The following is a 19,439-nucleotide window of genomic DNA, read 5'->3' on the forward strand; positions in this document are numbered from 1 at the left end:
CCGCACGATTACGTGTGTGCTCACTCACATCTGGACAAAACCCACACCAAGGCATGCATAGATATGAACACACAGAATGAGCCACTGCACAAACAGGGCCACATAGACATCACGCACACACACACCCCGATGCGACTATGCAGTCTTACACACATTTAAACATGCAGCCAACAGATATCCATCCGCTGCTGTGTGCACCCAGCACCTGAAGTACACTTTGGCTGCAATCTTGGGCATATGCATGTAAATGTGCATAAACAAGCCCTGATGTACATTTGCATACACACACACACACACACACACCTCTAAACACATGCACACGCTTCTTAATCACTCATAAGTGCATGCGCGTTCAGTAACAGGGCAATGTACTCTCTTTTCACCAGTCATGCCCACGTGCACCCTCAGATCCACAGCGAGGCGACACATCTGTGCCAGCGACACAGATGGCTCTTCGGACACACCCACGCGTGCCCACGCCCTTGCAAATGCCTCGGTAACAATCACTCTCACGCACGTAAACCTCCAAATGCACTGACAGGTTCCATGCGCGGAAATGCTTGGACGCACCCAAGTGTCACCAACGCTAGAAACGTTTTCCAAAGGGCTAGACAGCACAGGGCGAGCGCCGCGCTGCGCGCCTGCCCACGTGACCGGGAGGAAGGCGCTCGCGCCAGTGACGGGATGGGAAAAGTATGCTTCGGGCGGGCTCCGAGCGGGCCGCAGTCGCCGCAGGAGGCCGGGACGCGAAGCAAGGCAGGCAGCTTCGTCGCTCTGGACGCTCCTGGACGTGGCCGGCGGCCGCGAGGGTGAGTGTCCGAGCGCCGTCCCCGGAAAGTGCGGGCTCAGGAAGGGGGAGGCTACTCAGGACTGGGGCGGGGTGCAGGATAGGAGGGGGTGGGAGGGGGAGGACTGCGAGCACCCTCTCTGTGCAGGCCGGGTAGCCCGCGGATTGCTAGCTATTCACCTCCGCCTCATGAATTATAACATGAATCGACATTTGCTGAGCGCTTGCCGGGCTCTGCTCAGTGTTTTACCTGTTGACAGCAGTAGCTGTACCATTGATTGAGCGCCTATTTTGTGCCAGGCCCCGCCAGCCCTTTGCGTGTGCTGTTTCATTTCCATGACAACAGATTATACCTGTCTGCAAAAGAGGACCCAGGCTCAGAAATGTTAATGAGTTGCTCGGGGTTGCAGGGCTAGTAACTGGTGGTAAAGGGAGCAGAACCCTGGTAAATCCGAGTCCAATACCCAAGCTAACAATCATAGGTAACATTTATCAAGTCCATTATCTCATTTTCCCTTTACAAAATTTGTTTAATTAAATACATTGCACAGACGGGCAACCTGAGCTCTAAAATTACTAAATGCAAACTGGGATTTGCACCTAGTTAGTTCTCTACAACTCTCTTCACTCTCCCTCCTCCCCAAACTACTTGTCTGCAAGCCTCGTCCTTATTTTGTTTCCCATTCCAAGACTGTTTCGTTCAGCTGACTGTCGCAATGGCCCCCGATGGTCTCCCAGCCCAAGTGTCTCCCTTAACACCTTTGCACACCCTCACCGTGATCCTCCCCTGTTCTTTTACCATAAAACTCTCCTGCCTGGAACTCTTCAAGAGTCTCCGCCTTAGCCTGACGACCTCCCAGAGGCCCTGTGTCCCTGCCATCCTGAACCAGCAGCAATAGCAACAATGGTGTCCTATATATGTCAACCCAAGGCCGTGGCTCAGCTCGCCTTGTTTGAAGCCTGTCCTCTTCCATCCTCCATTTCCGCCCTCCCATAGGCGCAGTTCTCCGACTTATCCTACTGTGTGGCAGTCACACCCACTATACCCGCTTTCAGCCGCCAGTCCTGGACCCTCCACACTTTCAGAACATCACTGCTGCCCTTTGTTCTAACACGTCGCGTGCACCAGTCTGTTTCTTCCCAAACATCCGAGTCTCCCCGTCCCTCAGCAGGGACACTGACCTGACCCGTCTTCTAACCCTTCAACATTAGTGTTACCTTTTGTTTTACATGACAGAAAGCTAACGGTGCTCACTGTAAGAAATGCAGACAGTTCAAAAAGGCAGCAAGTGAAAAGTAAAAGCCCACACACCCCTCCCCAATCCTGAGAGGTGCCCCTTTCAACAAGGTGTTGTGGCCTTTCAGAAATGTCATATATATTCATGTCTTTTTTTTTTTTTTTAACTCAAAGAGAATCATACTTTATATTCCATGCTGCAACTTGCTTTGTTCACTTTGTGTATCTTGGCCATCTTTCTATACCTGCATATACAGATCTACTTTGTTCTTATAATGGTGTCAAAGTGCATCGTTGTATGAATGGGGATTTCTTTCCCACTTCTGGGGTCATCTCCAAAGCTACTCTGCCTCAATCAAATACGCAGCATATTCCCCGAGCAGTTACTTCTTTCTCTGCCAATGCCTCTGTTCCGCCTTATCTTGCTGTTTCTTCTCTCATCCTGCTGAGTGGCCATAGATAACCAAACCGTTCCTCCAGTCTCAATCTCTGATGCTTTCTACTCCCAAATGTCCAACCTGGGGTAACAGAATACCTGTATACACTCACAGCATCCCACACTCCTTCCTCCAGCTCAGAGGTCTGCCGACCTGGCTTTGCCTCCCTGAGATGAACTCCTGCATAAATCGTAGTTCTGTTAATCAAGTTCTAGTCTAGGTTTACGTTTGCAAGGAATTCTGTGCCGAATATTTTTTCAAGTAAAAACTTCTTCCTTGGGTTTGCACATTTCTCTATCACATGCGCGCGTACACACACACACACACACACACACACCCACACCCCAGAGCTGCCCTATTGAGGCTTTATGTACATGGGTTCTGTACCCAAAAAGAGGGGTCATGGTAGGGGGACATGGGTCCTGGGCCCCAAGTCCTCAGGCCTGGCTCCCATCCCAGCTTTGACCTGGGAAAAAATGACTTCATTCTTCTGAGCTGTTTCCTTTTCTGCCACATGGGGATGATATAGTATCAGCCTCATAGAACTGTAGGAGGAATTAAAGGAGGAAATGAACGTCGAAGCTTTGATATAAGAACACACACATGAAGGGAGGACACCTACGTGCAGATTCCCCTTTTCTCTAGGTCTGAGGTTGCAAACTTATATGCCGAGCAGGGCCGCGCATGATGCATAAGCGAAGCGGATGCATGACATTTAGGGCTGGTGAGGACTGTGTGTTTGTTTGTGAGTGCAGCCGTAACAAAAGACCACACACCAGGTGGCTTAAACAAAAGAAATTCATTTTCTCACAGTTCTGGAAGCTAGAAGTCTATGGTTGGTTTCTTCTGAGGCCTCTCTCCTTGGCTTGACTTGCAGGTGATCACCGTGACCTCAGGTGGTCATCCTTCGGTCTGTATGTTATGTCCTCTTCTTATAAGGGACACCTGATCATATTGGATCAGGGCTCATCCATATGACCTTGTTTCACCTTAATTACCTCGTAAAAGGTCCTGTCTCTATATACAGTCCCATTCTGAGGTTCTAGGGGTTAGGATTTCAACGTATGAATTCTGGGGAACACAATTCAGCTCATAATGCCCTGACTCAAGGGGCAGCCAGTTGGTTGCCAGATCCTCCAGATTTCCTCCTCCCCAAAAAGCTGGAAAACTTGATTTTAACACAAAGTATCTCAAGTTTTACATTGGTAACAATTTCTCATTTTTTTTTTTTAAAGGCATGGTGTAGTCTGTTGTTTGCATAAGGCCACTGATAAGCCAGGCGGTCACCTCCCACCTAGAATATCATTTCTTCCGTGGCAGAGCCATCTTCCGTGGCTTCTTAATCCTTCTCAGCCAGAGGTCCTTGCACATTGCAATCTTAATGAAAAGCTGGTCACCGAATGGCTAAACCCGAAGTTTACAATCTTGTTTAAAGTAGGGTGCCCCTATAAAAACCCTGCCCCTTTGCAATATGCCATGCTATAAAATCACATCAGTAATTTTAACTGCCTTCAACGACACCAATTATCCCAGAGCTCACAACTGTCCCACCATTCACAGGCTCATCATTATCACCATTCTACAGATGGGAACAAAGCAGACCCTTCTCCCACCATATCTCTCCTCTTTTTCACATATTATTATCATATCAGAATGGCACTGCTGTTGCTGAGTGCTTCCTGTGGGCTGCTTACTGCATCATCTCCTTTAATTTTCATAATTACTTTATAAGGGAAGTACAGGCAATTGAATTACTCAGGGAAACATTTCTAAAGACCTCAAATAACTCAAACAGGTATAATTCAAAACTCACCTGCCAAAGGAAGGAAGTATTTCTGTTTGCCTATTTGAATTGAGCTATCATGTGGCTATAGCATAAACACAGTTTACAATTTACAATTCATGCTGCTTTGCAAGGTTCTTGACAAACTTTCACACACAAAGTGAAACCATAAATATCTACATCATACTATTTAAAATTCAAGCGATTCAAATATGACCATACAGTATGGTTTTTCCCATTTTGCAGACAAGGAAGCTGAGGCTCAGAGAGATTAAATAACTTAACAGAGCTCAAACAGCTAAAAAACAATTCTTGACCATCTCCTGACCACTAGACCACCTCTGTGCTTCTTGAAGGCCAGTCCTGTGTCAGGTATTTAGAGTTACCCTAATATATGGTCAGGTCCTGACCGGAAGTGCCTTCATGGAGACCAGAAAGCCCTAGAGAGTCAAAGAAAACCTAGTCTTTTCTACCCAACCCTTCAGAGTTCAGACTTTGTTCTCTCCCTCAATTCCTGGATCTTCGAGCATGGTCTATTCTATACCATTCCAAGGGATCATCTAGCCCCCAAATTTCCTTTCCCTGCCTGCAGCGTGATCCTGGCTGCCCTTTGAGAGAGAACATGTTACAAAGAGAAAGGAGGAGCAAAGTGTTCTTTATCTGCTAGGCACCCAGATATCCCATCCTAGATCCTCAGTGTAACCAGACCATGTGCCCTATAAGAGTGGCAACCACATCTTTTCATTCCAGATCCCCGGCGTCTGGCCTCAAAGGCAATAAGAATAAGCAACACCATTTATTGGGCATCCTCACCAAGCCATGATGCCAAGCTCTGGCTCATATCATGTTCCATTTGTCCTCCCATCGCTTGAAGCACTAAGCACTGTCCCACTGATTCACCTGTCTTTGTCTTATGGGGCATGAACATGCCAGGTGGCTGAGGTGTGAGACTAAGGCAGGCCTCCTCCATCCTTCCGTCAGCACCGAATGGCAGGGCAGGAGTGAAGGCCAAGCCTCCCTAGGACTCTCTTTTGGTAGCAACTGACAGAAACACAATTCAAACTAGCTTCAGTGAAAGTGGAGAATTTATTAGAGGAATTATAGGGGCCTCCGACTGAAATGCCACAGGACTCATGGAGGGAGATCAGGACTGTTTTTCATCAGTTCAACTGCAGTTGGTGACAATTACAATTTTAAACAAGGTCTGATTTTTTTTTTTTTATCATGCTTTACTTCCAACATCCATTATCTTGCTTGATTGTAAGTAGGACAAGAAATAATGAAATAGTGATTAGGTGATACCTTTATACCTCTTACCATATGCCAAAACTTATTCTAGGAACAATATATCCTCATAACAACCTTCTGAGAAAAGTACTGCTAGTATCATCCCCATTTTGTAGAGGACAAGGCTGCTGGACAGAGGGCAAGTAATTTGTAAAAGGTCCCACAGATGGTTCGTGGGATTTCGGCTCAAGCGAGCAGCTATGCTTAGAGCCACCATGTGGCTGTCAAGCACTTGAAATGTGGCCTTTCTGAATTAATATGTGCCACAAGCGTTAAGTACATACCATGTTTCAAAGACTTAGTGCCTATTAAAGAACGTAAAGTGCCTCAATAATTTTTACATTGATTACATGCTGAAAGAATGACATTTGAGACCTATTGGGCTAAATAACCTATATTATTAAAATTAATTTCACCTGCTTTTTTTTTTTACCCTTTTTAATGTGGCAATAAGACCATTTAAGATGACATATGTGGCCTCGAGTCTTATGCCTATTGGACAGTGCGTTCAAACATACTCCTCAGCCCTCTGGTCTGCCTCTTGGAGGCTGGCCCTCAGGAAAAGCTGGACACAGGGCTCCCTTCCCTCGGGCCGCCTTCCCTCCCCTTACGTCTCGCACATTAGCTGCATTCTTCTCTCTCAGTGCAGTGCTGGGCATGTCTGAAGCTTGATGGTTTTGGCCTTGGCCACCCCAAAGCTTGACTCTGGCCCTCACTGCTTGGGCAGCTGAGGGCCCAAAGGGGTGGGCTCCCTGCCCCACACCACATGCCACATTTTCTGGTTTCTAAGGAGTTGGGGTGTTAATACAGCGGCCTCCAGGCTTACTTCTGGGGTTCTTTCTGGAGGGCTGCTGAGACAAGCCTCGCAACATCCTGGCTCTTGAGACCTCATGAGGTCATGGTCTGGCCTTGGCCTTCTTTTTTAAAACTGATCCAGAAATAGGGGGTGAAAAGAGAGAAGACAGCAGGTCAGATATTTTCTAGAGCCTGTTGGCAAGTAGGCGCCATGACTTTTAACGCTCTGTATCTAGACCGGATGCTAGAGTGTTTCCAAATGGGCATCGATCTGGGGATCCCAGGAAAGGGGACCGTTGGGTGAGCATGGTGTGAGTGACTGCAGCCAGCCCCTCTCTGCTCCAGTTCAACTCTCTCGGCTCTTCCGAGAAGCTAGAGAGGGCTGTTTCCAATTTGCTTCCTGGAATCCAGGGAGGGCGTGGGGTGTTTTTCATTATAGAATTTGCACTCCCATCAAAGCCAGTTTTTATCGAGGTTCCTCTGCAAGCAAGCCCCGCCCCATTCCAACCAACGGCCCTTCCTTTTTAACTCCAAGTAAAGGGAGAATTGCCAATTGGGTCAGATTCACATATCTTCCCCCCACCTTGCACTAGGTCTCCCCATGAAATATTCCAGGGGCTCCTCGTGTCAAGACTGTGTGCCGTTAGTTCAGCTGCCATTGTGCCATTGGCGGCAATTATAATTTTAGACGAGATTCTCACCTTTTGTATCACGTTGTGCTTTCAACACCATCATCCTTGTAAGGCGGATGGATGGGTGAGTGTTATTATATCCCTTTTAAAGGTGAGGTGGTGGAAGCCCAAATGAGAGGAAATGACTTTTCTACAGTCCCATGACCAGTAAGTTACAAAAGTAGGACAGGGACCCCCGTCTTCTGAATACAGGTCAAGTCCCGTCATCTGCACATTTACTGAAATCCTGTGGATCCTGTTGCTCTTTTATTATGAACAGCCAATTCATTCAATGCTGGAACAGCTATGAGTCGAGCACTTACTGCATACAGGGCAGGCACTGTGCTAGGCTCTGGGACATAGCGGAGGGCAAGACGGGGCAGGGCCTCTGCTCTCCTCGGCCTTGCACTCCACGGGAAGACACAGATAGTTAACGACGAGTCAGAAACAAACAAATCTATACTCACACCTTGGGCCAAGTGCTTTGAAAGGAAGACAGACCAGAGTGGTCTGGGCAAATAAGCAGGGGTGGGCAGGCTATTTCATGCCCTGTGATGGGGTGGACTCTCTAAAGAGAGGCTATTAGACCCGAGACTGGGAGACCGAGGCAGGCAGATATGTGAGGGCTTTGGGGGTGGGGGGAGGATTGGCATTAGGGGGCGTGTTAGGCAGAGTTCTCTCCGATGGTGGAGCGTTCTCTGTTCCACACTAGTGTTCCACACTAGGCTAGAAGCTTTGAGTACGTTATCTCATTATTCCCACACAAACTCCATGAAGTAGGGATACCATTACACACATACTATCACTTCCATTGGCTAGTCGAGGAAACGAAGAGGCTGGATTTCTCATGTTTCTGAATCACTAAGTTACGCACCACCCCTACCTAGCACTATGTCGCAGCCTGATAAACCAATGCGTCAAATTTATTTGAGCATAGTTTATACCCCTAAGGAGAAATTGTTCAGAACTCAGGCTTGGCAGCCTTGCTCAAGGCCAAGGCAAGTGTCTCCAGAGTTTCTCCTGGCAGACCACGTTCAGGCAGAGTCAGCAAGAGACCAATGTCCCCACTGTGGCTTTTTTCACTTTATAGTCTTGGTGAGGGCCTGGGGAAGGAACCAGGCGGGTCGTGTCCTGAGGGCAAGGGCCAGAGGAGGAGGAGGCCCCTTTCCTGACAATGGGCTTCAGGGTTGGTCCTCTAGCGTTTTCACAGAACACATGTGTTTATGGATCTTTAGTACTTAACTGAGAGATGAGAAGCCCAGGGTCTAGGCAAATTAAAACCAGACTGAAGAACTTCACCCAAGTTTAGCACCTCATGATTCTATTTGTGGGGTTTAACCAACTAACAGCTTTCTCCCTTCAGCAGGAAGACTGTTATGCAGCCTTCCCTATTCAACGCACACCAGCAAGGAAAATTTAGGAACTAAGAGATTTTAAAATGATGAGGGAGGACCAGTACTTTTTCTTTTCTGATCAGTTAAACAGATATTTGTGGAGCACCTGTTATATATACAATCCTCTGCATGCCCCACCCCCAACCCCCACCTCCTCACCCAGCCTGGAGTAGGAGCAGAGGCTTCGTGCTCTAGGAGGTCAAAAGGAAGGAGAAATCAGTCGGGTTTGGGTTAGAAAAAAAAAAAGACAGAAAGAACGAAAACTTATTTAAATCCAAGAATATCGATGCCCTTTTGAATTTAGGCCACTGCCTTGTTTTCCCTTTGCTGTGGATTTTCTTGAGGACAGACTCGGTCTCAAATGCTCATTAATCAAGCAAGCATTTCTTGAACACCCACTGTGTGCAAGGAAGTTGCAAGCCCTGGGCGTAGAGCAGGAGGCCAGCAATGGCCCCCGTTCCTGTTGGGCTTTCATTTTAATGGGAGATACTTGAGAGTAGCAACAGGCCCAAGTAAGCAGGTAAGCAGGCCCATACAGTGCATACGGGTGAGCTTGCAAGGGCTGGAAAGACACAACGAGGAGCTGGAGTCCAAAAGGAGAGCTGTCTGAGAGGGCGCGTCAGGAAAGGCATTCGAAGAAGTGACACTTAAGCCGAAACACACGGATGAAGAGCCAGCATGCCACGCGGGTGGGGCCCCTGGGGTTCAGGCGGAGGGGCAAAATGGAACTTGGCCTGGAAGAGCAGGGGCGGCTGGAAAACATGCCAGGGTTGGGCTGGCAGCAGGGGGCTGGGTCATTTAGGACCTTGTGGACCGTGTCAGGGGTTCTGATATTTGCTCTTTGCAGCCAGCAGCCCCTGGAGCAAGATCCTCCAGGAAGTGTTGTCGCTGAGTTGTTTTTAAAAGATCCCTCTGACCTTAGCATGGAGAGTGTGTATGAGGATCAAGAAGTGGGGGGCGGCGGGGGGGACATCCGGGAGGAGGCTTTTGCAGGGTCCAGGCAAGAAGTGAGCTGGGGTGCTTTGTACACTCTGGTCTTTCAGTTGAGCCCCTGGGAACACCCAATTAACACTCCAAAGGGGCTCGTGGAGGGGTGTCAAACCCAGGAGCCTGTCCCCCATGCACCCCATCATCTTAGTTAAGCCAAGTGCAGGCCTCTCAAAAAAAAAATGGGAGATTTTCTTCGAGCACTGATTTACTCAGGCATCATGAGGGAGAAAAAGTGTCACTTTTACATTTTCGAAATCACGTGGTGTGTGTGAGAAATAACAAAATACGAAGTGGCAAAGAGACCTCTCTGTTGCTCTGTGTAGCTTTGCCACATACTTCAAGGTCTCTCTGTAATTCGGGATATTTAGGAGAAAAAAAATCAAAGCAACGCTGACATAATGGAAAGCATTTGGGCATCAGGGTCAGCCAAACCCAAGTTCAAACATAACTCCTGCCACAAACTGGTTATGTAAACATGAGCAAGTTAGCCTCTCTGGGCTTCAGTTTCCTCTTCTATAAAACAGAGGGAAAATAGCAAAGGAAGAGAGCAAGGTACAGCGGATGAAGTGTGGCTTTCAGAGCCCCTTGGACATGGGTTCGAATGTTATCCCCAGTGCTCAGATCGTGGGCCTTTGGGTGAATCATTTGACTTCTTAGAGCTTCCATTTCTTCCTCTGAAAAATGGAATAAATGTACCGCCTTCCTAGGGCTTATTGTACACTTCAAATAAAAGAATTCAGGAATAGAGCGTCACACAGTGCCTGGGACATTCTAAGTGTCCATTAAGCCACTTGCCTCTGCCTCAGTGTCCCTGTCTGAGACCAAAGAGGTTGCATTAGAGCACACCTTGGAGCCCTCCCCGAGTTCGTGATTCCGAATTTATTTAAAAGACCTCAAAAGCGTTAACCTGTCTCGATTCCTTGGTGCCTTGACACCCCGCCCCAGGTTTCCTCACCACCTTGGAGAGTGGGCTGGGGGTCCAGACCCCGGAGGGTGGGGTCATAGGCTGGGAGCAGGGCCATTTGGAGTCTTTTGGAGTTTTCTCGGAGGTGCTCTGGGAGCAAGGAGACACTCCTTTCCATTCTGGGTTTGGAACCAGAAGCTAGTCTCCCCGCCTTTATTTCCAAAACAATTCCTGGCTCGAGCTGCAAGAACCTCTGTGCTCCAGCTCTGAGAAATCCCTTGCTCCCTCCGCGTCCCAGAGCCCTGCCTCTCCGCCCTGCCATTGGTCCCCGCCCTAGGCCAGCTGTCACTGAGCACAATCCTATTGTCCACAGAGGCTGGTGTGGGGCAGACTTGAGCCGGAGAGCGGACCCTCCTCCCTTCTGCCAGGCAGGCGTGGCTGAGAGCGGAGGTGAGAAGAGAGAGGGGAGCAGTAAAGTGACACGGATGGCTCCCCTGTCTTCTTTCTCTCCCACCGGGCTGTCTTTCCTTCCTGCCTGTCTTCATCTGGCTGTTGGCAGGACTCTTACCAGCCTGGGAGACTGGCTCCCTCCGCTTCCTTCCTCCCTCTCTTCCTCATCCAAAATGTTTGCAGATTGCAACTCCCCAGACCATTTCGGATCTGCTTTAAGAATTCAGTTTCTCCTCGGAGAACCCGGATGTGTCTCAGCTCTCCAATCACACGGACCAGTTTTTCATGACTCTCATCACGTAGGCCAGGGACGGACGTGGAGATTCCCGGGGCCTGGGTAGTGTGTGAGGCACCGTTTTCCAAAAGCAAATCGTGTATATAACACTTCCACCACGTTTGCCCTGTCATCCTACCTCTCTTATCATTTATGCAACCTATGGCGAGCGAGTCGGACACCAGTGACCGCAACCTTATTTTTTGCTTCCCTCTGCCATTCCATAATTTAGCGAGTAGGGGTGCTCACCTCTTCCCGTGGTAATTCCGCTCCTAAGTAACCCGTCTTCCTCTATCTTCGTTTAAAGGTGAGACTTCCTCCTGTCCCCCAGCAGAGGTGCAGCGCGAAGCTGGCCGGGCCATCTGCTCCCTTTCTCAACTCACCTCTTTCCAGGTTGAAGGAGGAGAGAAAGGAGAGGTAAGCAGACAGACAGCAGGCGGTTCCTATGTGCTTCATGGCTGGACAAGGACTAACCGGCTCCGCCCCTCTGGACCCGACTGATATTGAAGCCGCCTCTTTTGTGAGGACCTTTTGTTGGTGACTTAGGGCTTCCTGTATTGGGCCCGATCACTGAAGGAGGGAGGGGGAGGGGAAAGCCAGCCACGCACATTTTCCTATCACTGCCAAGCCCTGGCCTCATGCTCTGGTTTGCGAGCATCAGCTCCTCATGGTCGTCATTGCTGGGGGCCCCTCACTTTCTGTCGGGATCCCTCTAGCCCAGGCCAGCTCCCACCGCGGAATATCTGGTGCCTTCCGTCTACCAGGCAGGGCCAGCGGGTAGCCAGCACCTGGCCCGTGCGGCAGCGGCGACTTCTCTTTCCGCTTCCGCCAGGCAGCCGGCCAGTCTCTCGCCCTCTCCCTTTCTCAGGAAGACCTCAGATGCATGCTCACTCTTCCTCCCCCCCTGGTCTGACAAGAGCGCCAGGAGCCATGCGATGAGCTCTCAAACTGTTCCTTTGTCGATTCTTCCCTTGGGCCTGACCCCTCAATTTGGTTTAGAGTATCTCGTGTGTCCTGGTGGCCAGGTAGAAATTTCTGTTTTAACATCTCTTACACTCACCCACTAAGTCTTTCTTTGCACCATCTTCTTAGGACTAGGTACGCAGTACTCACCTGTGCCTCTGTCCAAGCATCTTTGTTCACGTAGCTCCGCAGGCCTTCTGTACATCTCAGTAAAGGCTTTGCCTCAGGGCCTTGGCACTGTGTTCCTGTCTGGGGGGTTTTCAGGGTCTGCATGCATATTTGTGGGGGCTTGGCCAAGGTACCTTAAGAATGGATGTACGCCATTACAGACAGTGCTCTTTGTAAAAAAGGGATATGAGAAAAGGGTATAGAGGCATCAAAAATACACTGTCACCAGACTGGAACCGTGTGTTGTGAACTTAATCAGGGTTGAAGAAGCTGGAAAGAAAATAACTGAGTTACTGTATGATGTAATATTATTTAGAGCAGTGTCTGGTACTGAATCATCTCTACCTGGCCAGGGGCACCTCTATGACACTTACCTAGAAACACCCTCTGAGGTTCAGGGAAGGAAAGGGACTCGTCTAAAGGTACGCAGTTGGTGAGCGTCAGGGCTGAAACTGGAGCGGGCCCCACGCCCCAGGTCAGTGCAGTACCCCCCTCCTCCTCCTCCTCTCCCCCCAGGTCAGTGTGGTACCCTCCTCCTCCTCCTCTCCCCGGCAGGAGAGGCCTGGCCTTCTCTCTTCATCCGTTCCCAGGTTAACAGTTCTGGGCCAGGAGGAGAGTCGTGGTCAGCCTGTTTGCAGAGGTGGCCCACAAGTCTGGACAGGCTCCCAGGGCCAGGCAAGGTGGAGTGTGAAGGGAAGCGGGGCTGAGGGCCCAGGAGGGGAATGCGAGCTGCAAGAGCTGCAAGGGCCAAGGCCGGAGCAGAGTTCCTGCCCCGCCTCCAGCACTATAGCTTCGGGAGCCCCCTCCTGCGTGAAGGCCCTGATCGGGTGGCCAAAGGCTGTGTGGGAACAGTGCCTCCAGCAAGGGCTCCCCGTCTGGAAAGAGGGAAGTGGGAAGTGTGGAAGATCGAGCATCAGAGGGGAGGGGACCTTGGAGACCGTCTCGTCTAGTGGTTCTCAAAGTGGATCCCTGGACTGCCACCAGCAACGTCTCTCAGATACTTAATAACAGTGCAAACCTACGCTCTGGGGGTGGGGCCCGGCAACCTGGTTTCGAACGAGTCCTGCAGGAGAACCTGGTGTGTGCACGAGTGTGGGGACCAACCCGTTATTGTTCAGGTGGGAAAACTGAGGCTCACTCAGACCCAAAGCCTCACTTCTCCTCACCCGCTGATGTGTGACCCCAGGTCCCCTGGGAGAAGGAGCCTAGCTGCAAATCGTCACCTGCAGTTTGAAGTATTTTGACCCTTGTAGCTTTCCATTTGTGCCATAGATTTGAATGAAACCACGGATTGTTTCTCTCCATCCATGGCTCCCCCCAAGTCAGCTGTCCCTGGGCTGTAAGACTTGCCATGCCAGAAGACAGCTGTGTGATGATGTGTGCCTCACCCCCAAGACTCCTCCAAAGTATATTCTGGGGGTCAGCCCATCCAAATATGTACTTGAGCTCTGTTGACATTGCCCAGCTTCTTGTATGTGGTATAGAAGAGAGCAGGAGACAGAAAAGTATTGGGTCCCTCCCCTGCATGCCTTTCTGACCCACCACCGGTCAGCCCAGTGGCCGGACTCATCTGCTCACCGCTCTCTTGCCTCCCACAGGTGACCAACATGATCCCCTGGGTGCTCTTGGCCTGTGCGCTGCCTTGTGCTGCCGACCCGCTGCTTGGTGCCTTTGCCCTCAGTGACTTCCAGAAGGGCTCCCCTCAACTTGTCTGCAGCCTTCCTGGCCCCCAGGGCCCACCTGGCCCCCCAGGAACCCCAGGGTCCTCAGGAATGGTGGGAAGAATGGGCTTTCCCGGCAAAGATGGCCAGGATGGCCAGGACGGGGACCGGGGAGACCGCGGAGAGGAAGGTAAGAGGCCCAGTGCCTGTCCTTCTTGGTCCCACCTGTGGTTGACAGCATCTGGCACAGAGGGGGTTGGTGAAGTTATGAAAACTAGTATTAATTCCGTCTCATTATAGACCAAATGAATGTCTCTTTGAAAAACAAAGCCATGTGTTCTCTTGAAAGGAAGAATGGGTATTAAATCTTGTGTTTCTTCCCCGGCTACACCATTGAGTTGCTGAGTGACTTTGAGCAATTCTCTTGAAATAGTATTCCAGACTTTTGGGTTGCAAGTGGCAGAAACCCAATTTACAGTCCCAGACAGCGTGTATTGGCTCACGCGATTGGGAAGCCTGAGATCGTGGTTCAGGAGGTTGGGTCCGGGAGCTCAGGTATCGTTGCCAAGGATCTGCTTCTCTGTGTGAGTTGGTTTTGTTCTCACAAAGGCCGGAAGTTCTGAAATGGCTACTGGTGAGCTCAGGCCTTCTTCCTCATGGCTTGATCCATAGAGCACGTCTCAGGATAACCGATCCTCACGATCACATGTGCGTCCCAGACCAATACCTTTGACCCTGGAGGTGAGGTACCAACATTTGCCAGGACGACATCATGCGCCCACCCTGAGTGTGTGTAAGTGAGTGGTGAGGGCAGTTGATTACTGTGATTGACAGCCCCACCAGGACCACATGAAGCTAAGTGCAGTTCCCCGAAGCAAGGGATGCCAGGCAGCCAACAGACAGGCTGGATTCTCTCTGCACGCCCACTCAGCCTTCACACCGCTTATAGCTCTGAAGTCTCTCCCCAGTAACCAAATACTTTCTGGTGTCAGCAGCACCCCAAAGTGTACATTTTAAGCAGGAGGGAAATCGTAATAACTTTTCTTTGTATGGCATTTTAACAGTGACAAAGCATCATCTCACTTCCTGGCCGCCGTGGAAGAGTCAGACCTGGCCATGTGCCCCATGTCAGGCCAGCCAGAGTGTCCCCTGACCTTCCCCTTAGGGGTCTAGGGGAGGGCGGGGATCTCTGTTGTTGACTTTCCTCCCTTATTTGAGAGCCGTGAGGATGTCGGCTTGGGGCTGCTTTTGGCCATCTCTCTTGCCATGTACTGAGGCTGCTGAGCATTGAGCGGACATGCCAAGGAAGGCAGCACTGAGAGACGGAGAATCCTGACAGCATAAGCCAGTTAAGCTGGGTCACCCTGGGCCCAGTCACAGCACAGGACGGCATCCAACCACCCACCCCAGACACATCCATCTCCAGAAAGGTCTTGAAAAGTCAAGTCAGCTTTTCCTGAAGTTTCTCAAAAAAGTAATCAGGGAGGAAGCACATCACATAACTCATGGTTAGAAGCTTCTTTATTTGTTTGACCCCGAAAACTTAAATCCAAAATGACTCTCAGCCTCCTCTCCCACGTTTTGTTTATTTTCGTGTTTTCGAGGAGCAGCTTTGTGACCTCTCTTAGTTTTGTTTTTTCCTATTTCTTTTATTTATTTTAAATTATGTAATACACAGATACATTCTCATTGCAATATAGTCAAACAACACACGTAAAGCAAGAGTCCCTCTTAATTCCTACCTCCTCCTCGTCCCCTTTCATCCTCCAGGGGCAACCACTGATAACTGGTTAAATGTGTTTCCTTCCTGGCCTTTTTAAAAATATATTTACACGTGTGTATAATAATACCAGGCATTGCCAGGCACTTGGCATAGGCAATCTGTTCCTGAAAATTAGACGTTCACTGAAGAAATACTATTTGAGAATCTATTTCCCAATTACTTAAAATAGGAAAAATTTAAATGCATTATATGTTAACCCAAACGCTTAAAACGCCTGCATATACACATATAAGAAGCAAAGTACCTTGTTAGGATAAAAAATACTTACAACATTACTTTCTGATCACCCGGCTCATGTGGTGGCCAACAAAGTGTTGCCTCTGTACAGTGATGCTAGAATGTTCTTTACCACCAGCAATGTTCAGAAGACTTCTTGTTTGACATTTGGCATGCTTTTCAAAACACCTACACCCAATTTTGCTGGTCTACCAATTGTACCAATTGTATAATTGTGTTTGGATGTGACTTATAACATGTTTTGTTTAAAATGTTTATTGAGCTTAGGGGACATGACTGTAAGTATTTCCTCTATAATCATTGGCCAAAAATGTCATATTGAGGGAAATGCACGTTTTATGAAATACAGGTATTAAAAACCAAGAGGTATTCTACAGGAAATGTTCTGCAGGATATGCTGAGTGTATGTAGCGAGTGTTTACTGTGGGCCAGGCACTCTTCTACGCACTTAAATGGGTATAGAAATAGTGTTGTGGTTTCCTTTTAACAAAAAAAAAAGGTTCTGCCACCTGCTCTTTCCTCCTTTTTCTTTTTTTTACTCTTTCCTCTTAACAGTGTATTTTAGAGACGTTTTCATGTAGTTCATTTAAATCTGCCTCATTTCTTAAAACTTCTGCATAGAGAGTTGCACATTATAAATGGACCATGATTTTTTAACCATTGGATGAGCATTTAGTTGTTCCAAATGCTTGTTATTGTAAGCACCGCTGCAGTAAACACCCTTGAGTATGGGGGCAGGGATCATTGGGGTGCTAGGCAGGGATTTCACTCCAATATCAGTGTCTTGAGTTAAAGAGGCTTCTTCCAATTCCCTTCTCAACCCATTATCAGCACAGCCCATTGAAAGATTGGTCTGGCAAACAAACCAGACTCCTCCTTAGAAGCCAGGAAGAGGGAAGGGTGTGAATTGGTGCAAGTTGTTTTTGCCCTGATTCCCAGTGATTCTGGAAGGCCAGTGTCACTATTCCCATCTTCCAGGTAAGACAAAGTGTCCCAGGTTAGGCCATCAGGACTTGCACTCATTTTTTTTGTGTGTGACTTTAAAGCCTCGTGTTCTTCCCGTTACCCAAATGAAGATAAGCTGAGACCCACAGTCTCTGCCTAGTTCTCTGAAGGTCCCTCCATAACAACAGCTGCTCTGTCTTCCAGGTCCACCTGGCCGGACAGGTAACCGGGGAAAGCCAGGACCAAAGGGCAAAGCCGGGGCCATTGGGCAGGCTGGCCCTCGCGGCCCCAAGGGGGTGAGTGGTACCCCAGGGAAGCACGGCACACCAGGCAAGAAGGGGCCCAAGGGCAAGAAGGGGGAGCCGGGTCTCCCGGGCCCCTGCAGCTGCAGCAGTGGCCACGCCAAGTCGGCCTTCTCAGTGGCAGTGACCAAGAGCTACCCGCGGGAGCGGCTGCCCATCAAGTTTGACAAGATCCTGATGAACGAGGGCGGCCACTACAATGCATCCAGCGGCAAGTTCGTCTGCAGCGTGCCAGGGATCTACTACTTCACCTACGACATCACGCTGGCCAACAAGCACCTGGCCATTGGCCTGGTGCACAATGGCCAGTACCGCATCCGGACCTTCGACGCCAACACAGGCAACCACGACGTGGCCTCGGGCTCCACCATCCTGGCTCTCAAGCAGGGCGATGAGGTCTGGCTGCAGATCTTCTACTCAGAGCAGAATGGGCTCTTCTACGACCCTTACTGGACCGACAGCCTCTTCACAGGCTTCCTCATCTATGCCGACCGGGACGACCCCAATGAGGTATAGACAGGCCAGTGCTGGGTCTCTAGGGAGGGAACGAACTCCTGGACTTGGGCTTACAGACCAAGACCCCTGAACTGTCTGCCGGGGCTGGGGGACTGGAGCTTCTGGACTCAGGCCAACCTCCTCTGCCCTTTTCCCCCTCCATCATTAAATCCAAGCTTTTTTATTCATCTTTCCATCTATCCACTCACTAATTTTTTTTTTAGTGCTTATCGTGTGACAGGCACTGTGCTACACTCTGACAGGTACCACAGTGAACAAGGCAAACAGAGGTTCTCTCCTCATGGGGCTTACATTCTAGTGGGAGGTACGATTCACAAATAAACAAACAAATAATGTAATTCTTGTGCCCGGATGGAAATGCACATGCCACGGTCATGAGTAACCGGAATAGTAGGAGACAGGGAGGAGGTGGGAATTTTTTTTAGATTCCATCTTTTTAGGTTTACTTATATACAAGTAAAGTCTACAAATCGTAAATGAACAGCCGAATGAATTTTCACATATACGCACACCTTGTAACCTCCATGTAGCTCAAGAACAGAGTATTTGCAGCCCCTCCCCCCCCAACTCCCCGAGGCTCTCTTAAGTCCCCTCCAAGTCAGTACCAGGAAGAGGCGAATTTTTAAGCTGAGCACTGAAGCAGGAGGGAGATCAATGCAGAGGTCTGGGGCACAGGGTCTCCTGGCATAAGGAGCCGCAAGTGTAAAGGCCTTGACATTGGAAAGACCTTGGCATGTCTGAGGAGCTGACGTGAAGCCCAGAGGGACGGAGTGAAGTGACAGAGGAGACGGGAGGCACAGGGTGCAAGGCGGGAAGATTAGACGGAGCCTCGCAGGCCGGGGCAGAGTTCATTCCACTCCAGAAAGCTAGTCGACGCACGACTGAGCATGACATTAATATAGGGATAACCTAGATTGAATCTGCTCCCTGCATGAGTCAAGTGAGTCTCATACGTAAGCAGTTTATTATTAGTTACAAATCACCCGCAGGCCCACTTCTCAATCAAAGAGATACGCCAGGATGCCCGCGTGCCTGAGAACCACAGCTCTAAAAGGCAGGCATAGGTAGCATGTAAATGACTCTCAGCACCGCCCCAGGGATTTCCAGTGTGCTGGGATCTAAGCGACATAAGGAGCCACAGTACAAAGCGGGGGGTGTGGAGAGGGCCCCACAGGTCAGTCATTGGGGGAACTCCTTGGCACATTGCTCTCACCAAACACTAGCTGGAAAGTGGGAGCCAGAGGGGCCCCCAAGGACAGGGAACACTGCCTGGGGTGGTCCCGGAAGGGGCAGCCCCTTCCCTAAATAAAATGGGGTTTATTTAAAATAACTCCATTCTCACTGGGCCATAAGCAGTATGGGGTTGAGATGATTCTGAGAAACCCAGAAAGGGGTTTGGGACCCAAACGGATTAATATGTAGGTCTGACCAGCTTTTGAGTGGGAGTGGCATCTTTATGAACAGTTCCCTTTACTTTTCCTTTATTCTTTTTTATTTTTAAATTTTTGGGGAAGTCCCTTTAACTACTTCCCAGGCATTTGAAGGCAGCAGACTTAACCCTTTGTAACCTGGGTAATGCATCCAGCCTGAGCAAGATGAGCAGGATCCTGAAGCTCCGGTTGCCACTTCTGGGCTTGACGTAAACCCATGTTCCCTTGGCACCCTACCAAGGAATCCCCAGGGGGATGGAAATCATGGGGTGGGAGGTAGGGCACGTAGAGGCAGAGACCTTGCAGGACCCAGGTGTGGGGTCTTGTCTTCCTTGGGTGTGGTCCGGCGCTGCTGGAGTTGGCAAGATGGGAGTGCCGGGTTTGTGGCAGGTGGGCAGAAGCAGGTGACCCAGTTCAGGGGTCTC

General features: G+C 49.6%; 1 protein-coding gene across 1 annotated transcript; it reads left to right on the top strand.

The window, feature by feature from the left end:
* Positions 1–556: 556 nt before the first annotated feature.
* C1QTNF2 (C1q and TNF related 2) lies at positions 557–17,763 on the top strand. The gene is made up of 4 exons (XM_016167121.2): positions 557–809; positions 11,317–11,426; positions 13,739–13,991; positions 16,971–17,763. Exons 1-4 carry the CDS (start codon positions 557–559, stop codon positions 17,582–17,584), a joined length of 1,230 nt encoding a protein of 409 aa, XP_016022607.2. The 3' UTR covers positions 17,585–17,763.
* Positions 17,764–19,439: the final 1,676 nt, after the last annotated feature.

Source organism: Rousettus aegyptiacus, unplaced genomic scaffold (assembly GCF_014176215.1).
Source record: "Rousettus aegyptiacus isolate mRouAeg1 unplaced genomic scaffold, mRouAeg1.p scaffold_m13_p_7, whole genome shotgun sequence".
Taxonomy (NCBI): domain Eukaryota; kingdom Metazoa; phylum Chordata; class Mammalia; order Chiroptera; family Pteropodidae; genus Rousettus; species Rousettus aegyptiacus.

What these genes read in the sequence shown, in the direction of transcription:
- C1QTNF2 (XM_016167121.2), top strand. Translation starts at nt 557, where the DNA reads ATGCTTGGACGCACCCAAGTGTCACCAACGCTAGAAACGTTTTCCAAA. An exon ending in CGTGGCCGGCGGCCGCGAGG is followed by an intron (nt 810 to 11,316) that starts GTGAGTGTCCGA and finishes CTTCGTTTAAAG; the next exon opens with GTGAGACTTCCTCCTGTCCC. An exon ending in AAGGAGGAGAGAAAGGAGAG is followed by an intron (nt 11,427 to 13,738) that starts GTAAGCAGACAG and finishes TGCCTCCCACAG; the next exon opens with GTGACCAACATGATCCCCTG.